The 6,103-nt window shown below is 35.7% G+C and overlaps 1 protein-coding gene across 2 annotated transcripts; it reads left to right on the top strand.

Moving 5' to 3' along the window:
* Nucleotides 1-829: 829 nt before the first annotated feature.
* On the top strand, nt 830-5,693 carry LOC121809691 (RNA polymerase II-associated protein 3-like). 2 transcript variants are annotated; one of them, XM_042210447.1, is made up of 12 exons: nt 830-959; nt 1,344-1,442; nt 1,986-2,207; nt 2,297-2,421; nt 2,500-2,621; nt 2,697-2,779; nt 3,540-3,683; nt 3,927-4,028; nt 4,652-4,831; nt 4,907-5,001; nt 5,090-5,187; nt 5,329-5,693. In XM_042210447.1, exons 1-12 carry the CDS (start codon nt 918-920, stop codon nt 5,424-5,426), a joined length of 1,410 nt encoding a protein of 469 aa, XP_042066381.1. In that variant the 5' UTR covers nt 830-917; the 3' UTR covers nt 5,427-5,693. The 2 variants fall into 2 exon arrangements, with proteins under 2 accessions (XP_042066381.1, XP_042066380.1); XM_042210446.1 differs by having other exon boundaries at nt 833-959; nt 1,341-1,442.
* The last annotated feature ends 410 nt before the right edge of the window (nt 5,694-6,103 follow it).

The following is a 6,103-nucleotide window of genomic DNA, read 5'->3' on the forward strand; positions in this document are numbered from 1 at the left end:
ACCAACATATTCTAAAACCCTATTCCATCACTCAGGTGTGATATGTCCCGGTAGTACCAAAGATAAAAAATTTAATGAAACTTAATACTATTGGTTTATATTATTAGTATTAGGCAAATAATATTGGTTGCAAATACTCCCTACATCCATAATTAAATGTCTCATATTTGACTGACACTAGTTTTAAGAAATTATTTGACTTTATGTAATAAGTAGAAAAATCAGTGGAATCTGAAATATATTTTTATATATTGATTTTATAATAAAATATGAATGGAATGAGTTAATAGAATGTATGGTCCACTTACTAAATATGATAAAAGTAAAATAAAAAATTTATTGATGGACATAATAAAAAGGAAAAATATGCGAATGGGGGACAAGTAGATTTAGTTTGTCAGTAAATATCTGAAGTTTGTCGATTTACTCAAAAATACTCCCTCCATCCCGGACTACTCGCACATTTCCTTTTCGGCACGGAGATTAAGGAATGAGTGTATAGCAAAGTCAACAATTGCGGCTGTAGGTGATAAGTTTTACTAAAAATGGAAAGAGTGCAAATAACTTGGGACGCCAGAAAGGAAATAAGTGCAAGTAGTCCGGGACGGAGGGAGTACTAGAAGTAAGGTTGAAAATGTTTGACGGGATAAAATTCAACAGTGAATAATTATCCCACAAAATTGATGGACTTCTAAAGTAAGCCCAACAATAAAAAAATCACTATTCACCAGACTGGACGGGCCGCCGCCTTTTTTGTTTGGGCCTCGCTTTCCATTTGTCCAGCTTACAAAACATGGGAATATGAGCGTAATTCTTGTTTAAGAAGTCAATTGAAACATCTGCAGACTCATATACACTGAAACGCAGGCAAAGCTAAAACCTCACCGAAAATTCGCGACTTCTACTTCCGTACTACAATGGCGAAAGTCCCCTCTAAGCATTCTCGCGATCAGCCTCCGGTACCAATTTTCTCCTATTGATTCCACTTCAAATTTTAGTTTTTTTGTTTTTATTGCTTCAACTTTTTATGCCGTTGAGTAAGGGATGCTATATTCTTTTGTTTTGGTGAGGATTACTTGTTTGATTTTCCCCATTTGCTCAGATAAGTTCTGGTTTAAGTCCTGGTACCGGAAATATTAAGAAACAAAAATTCCTGTTTCATGTTTCCTTTTACACAGTTCAAAAAATGGTCATAAAGATTCTAACTTTTCACATCGTTGGCTCCTTTTTTCTGGTTTTCATAGAGATTCCTGTTTCGTGTTTCCTTTTATAGAATACGAAATTATTGGCTTTCATTATACTCTTGTTCTTGAACTTTTCTATTTGGATGTCTTACTCAGCAGGATGTCGAGGGGCTTTTGAATAACTTACAGGACTGGGAATTGTCTTTCAAGGAGAAAGATAAGAAACTGAGAATGGATGCTTTTGGAAGGGGAAAGCTGGTAAGTACATTGCCCAAGATTAATAACTTGCCTTGCAGATTCTGGTTTGCTGGTGGTGTCTTTACGATTAATCAGGATATTGATTCATTGAGGTCTCTAAGTTTTCTAAGACTCTTTGAAATTTCCATTGGTTGTTGAATTTCTTTTGGATTGGATAATGATGGAGAACTATATAACTTATCATCGAAGGTGAGAGCGTGAGCTATGGAACTTAATCTCAATCATCATTTATGGATCTACAACCTCTTTTATAACCTTAAATTATTGTTTGGCATTTGTTCTCCTAGCTTGTTTGGGATCTGGCTGCTAGGATTGTTAATGCTAATATGAGTCTAAGATCAATAAGATGAGCATATGTATTCTTGTAACATATTCAAGATTTAAATATCGCAGACAAATCTGTTCGAGATGTACCTAAATGTCTGGACTTTATAGTTAAAATAGATTTTATCTCATGTCACAACTCACATTGTCCTTGACCACACATTACTTGAGTATACTCTTTAACTATCTTTCATGCTCTTTTCTTGTATCTTTAAAAAGGATCGTGATCCTCCAAGTCAGTCAAGTCAAAATAATTCTAGTCGACTTTCTGATAACACTAGAGTTAACGGAAGACAGACAAGGGTTAAAACATCCTCTTTTGACAATAAGGATACCATGGGACAGCATGATTATGTAAAAAAATATGAGGCACTTAGTCGACTACCAAGCGGAGTCTCATTTGAGGAGGGTGTTGTTGATGCTAATTCTGAGAAAGAATTGGTATGATCTTTCTCTTGATCCGTCATGCTTTTATTAATAGCATTGTGCTCCTGAGTTATTTATTTGCTCCTTTCTATTTTGGTTTTTAGGGTAATGATTTTTTTAAGCAGAAGAAATTCAATGAAGCAATAGACTGCTACTCTCGTAGCATTGCACTATCCCCAACTGCAGTTGCTTATGCAAACAGGGCAATGTCATACATCAAAGTTAAGAGGTACTTTAGTTTATGTTGAAGTTTGTTTAAGTCCATAGATTCCCCCATTAAAAGTGTGGCCTTTTTATCTGGCAATAGATTCTTGGATGCCGAAAATGATTGCACTGAAGCTTTGAATTTAGATGATCGCTACATAAAAGCATACTCTCGGCGATCAACTGCTAGAAAAGAACTCGGGAAACTCAAGGAGTCTATTGATGGTATAATCTTCATTTTTTTACTCTAATGATCTTTGCTCCCTTATATGTAACTGACCCTTTTGTAGTGAAACATAGATGTTGAATTTGCTCTAAGGTTGGAACCACAAAACCAAGAGATCAAGAAACAGTATGCGGAATGCAAAGCTTTGCTTGAAAAGGTAGATTTATTATTTTGCTGACATTGTAATATTGCTCAGATGCTGGCTGTCATATATGAGCACACTTTTGAGACTCGTATTAAGTACGGATGTTATTTATAAGTAGTACCCAATGTGTTAAGTAGCGTAATTTCGTGTATTCATTGTGTCAATTTGAGGTTTTCATGAATCATGATAAATATTGCCTACAGTGGCTATTAAGTGAACAAGACTTGGTGCTATGTTATCTGGTAAAAAGCCAATGCAGCAGGTGATAGGCTGATCTTTGTGTACCATGAGTACTAGCCATAAGAGCAAGCTCAGAAAATATAGTCCTAAACTGATGGAAGCAAAAGATTTCAGAACAAGCTAGGTTTATTATTCCTTTTCAGTTAACCCCTATTGAACATTCGAGTGATATTGTACTTATGGCCTGCCGGGTTTTGAAATTTTGAACTCGTAATGCTAAAGTTTGCCAATAATTGTACAAGTACTTTGTAGTTCCTCGTGTTGTTTTTCAATTAATTTTGTTATGTTTTATTTGACCATGTTTGAGTATGATTGAGAAGCATACTCATCTAAACCATTATCAAGTAAAATCTGCCCATCGGAATAATGGTCATCAATCAATACGTGTATGTTGTAGTACCACATATACAAATATGAAAATATAAATGTGGTACTTTAAGATTATCAGTTTACTTCTGGAGTATACATCTCGCTACTTTCCGTTTTCCTTGTTCTTTGGTTATTTACCTTTTTGTTGTGTTTTCAACTTTAGGAGATTCTGAAGAAGGCATCTGGGGCAATAGTAGCAGGACCATCAAACGGAGCACTCCAAGAGAAAGTAGGGATGGACAAGAAGAAATCTGCAACAAGTTCCCCTGCTAGAAGAGTGCCTAAGTTTGTTGAAGATGATTCCAAGGTTTGAACTCAACCGTAATAATTTTCAATTTTGTTTTTATATTGATATACTATTTAAAGATTCTGAGCAAAGGATACCTATATTTCATGTAAGTTCCAGCTAGCTGCTTAGGTCATTGTATACAATATGCTGATGTGGTATATATTGTACTTGGATGTGGGGATAGAATACATTTGGATATTCTACCCTGGTAGTTAGTAGACTTTGCTGAAGCTGTATTTGCCTCTGAAACTTGTTTGGCAGGCTAATATTAAAGAAGTTTCAAGTCAGGCATCTGCGGAGAACAAAGAAAACAGTATTCTACGTAACGGATCTCATACTGGAGCTGCCTCAGAGTGCGCTAAGGTTTGAAGATGAGGTTTTGCTTTCATGAAAATTTCAATCTTTTGCAATAAGTTTTTGCATATGCTTTAAGATTTTCATTCATCAATTTTTATGCTGAATATTTGCATGTTATTGAGAACAACATTGCCGTATCCTTTTGCATTTGGTGGAATCTAGTGGACAATAGTGGTGGAAAAGGACATTCTTTTTTTCCCCCTGATATAGCAAAAAATCAGGAGTTTTTTGTTTCTGATTTTACCTTCTTCATTAATTGATGTGCGGTTTCGAGCATACTTCATTTCACTCTTAATGGAATGTGGGTGTAAGAAAATACTGTCAGAAAAATAAGGCCTAATTAGAGAAGCCCTGTTTTTGTATAACCTCAGTCCGATATCTGAAAGAAAGTGATAGTTTCAAAAATGTCTTTATGCTTTAAAACTTAAACATTACAACATAATGGTACTACAGTTAAAGACAAAAGAAAAGCTTGTCATGATAATATTTGTTAGTTGCTGTTCACAGCATTTATTGAGTAAATACTTTTGTATTGCATGCTCAACTCTTTGTACAATGTCGCTGCAGTGTCAATATTACGTGCCCTGCTATGACTCTTAGTCACTGCTCCTCATTCAAACTTTTCACAGGGGAAAGTCCAAAACAAGCTGGAGCTGAGAGCATCTGTGCAAGAGCTTGCTGCAAAAGCAGCTGCTCTGGCAAAGGCCGAAGCTGCAAAAAACATTGCTGCACCAACTTCAGCTTATCAATTTGAGGTATCTTGGCGAGGACTGTCTGGTGATCGTGAGTTACAGGCTCGCTTATTGAAGGTGTGAAATTTCTTTTCATTATTTCCGAAAGCTTTCTTTTAGTCCTGAGCTTAAGCTTGCGACCCCGTTAACCAGGTTACTTCGCCAACTGCATTGCCTGGGTTGTTTAAGCATGCATTGTCAGCTCCAATACTAATTGACGTCATTCGGTGCATTGCCACCTTTTATATGTAAGATGCTAACCTCTCAGTAATACAAGGTGGAAGCTCTCCTTTTATTCAATAATAACATGGATATTGTTTTAATTTTTGACTATAGGGAAGATATGGCATTAGGCATTGAATACTTGCAAAGTTTTTCCAAAATCCCAAGATTTGATATGATCATCATGTGCCTTTCACCGGCTGATAAGGATGGTATGTCATTTATCTTTTAAATACAAGATTTGTTTCGTCATGATGCTGTATGGAACTAATAAATTAACGAAAACTAGTAAAGTAGCGCTTGATGCAGTCTTACTGCAATACATTTGACAGACTCATGATTATTTGAAACAGATCTTTCGAAGATATGGAACGAAGTCTTCTGTAAGGGAAGTGCAGAATACGCGGAGATCCTTGGTAATTTGCGCCCAAAATATGGCATAAGCCAGTGATGAGCATCTGCTTTCTACACCTTGAAGTCCATCCTGTCGTATATCGGGGCTTGGTTCACATTTTGTCGTTGATCGCGTTCGAGTAGAATGACGAATGTGACAGAAGTTTAACGATGTGATCTCAATGCATACAAGCCTGTGTGTAAACGCATTATATTAAATTCGAATACACTGATTTGTGTTAGATTTGGTTGATGTGTACAGTCGATGTATTAATCAAATGGGTAAACTTCATGGTGCAAATATCATGAGTCTTCATTATTAGAATATTCTCTATCTCAAACAATTATTGACTTCAAATTTCAAAATTTAACCCTTCTCTAGGCGGGCATCCATGAACCGACTCTTTGGAATTTTCTTTTATTTTTTGGATTGGAACAAAAATGTGAGACACGTTTTGTCGTTATCAGCGGGTATATACACTCTTGTAAGTCACTATCCATGTCATTTTGATGGTACATGAAATTCTATCGATAATGGAGTTGGACAATGAAAATTATGGTTGGACTATTTCGACCTTAATCCCACAATCAATCTCTAAATTACTTAAGGATTTTGGAAGAAAGGAATAATATATGGGAAAAGGATTATAATAAAAATTAAACCACATTTTATTGTAGAATGCAGAACTATCGTTTGTAGGTACACAGAGGTCATTTTTAGTTCATTTTAGAAAA

The sequence above is a fragment of the Salvia splendens genome, chromosome 6 (assembly GCF_004379255.2).
Source record: "Salvia splendens isolate huo1 chromosome 6, SspV2, whole genome shotgun sequence".
NCBI lineage: Eukaryota > Viridiplantae > Streptophyta > Magnoliopsida > Lamiales > Lamiaceae > Salvia > Salvia splendens.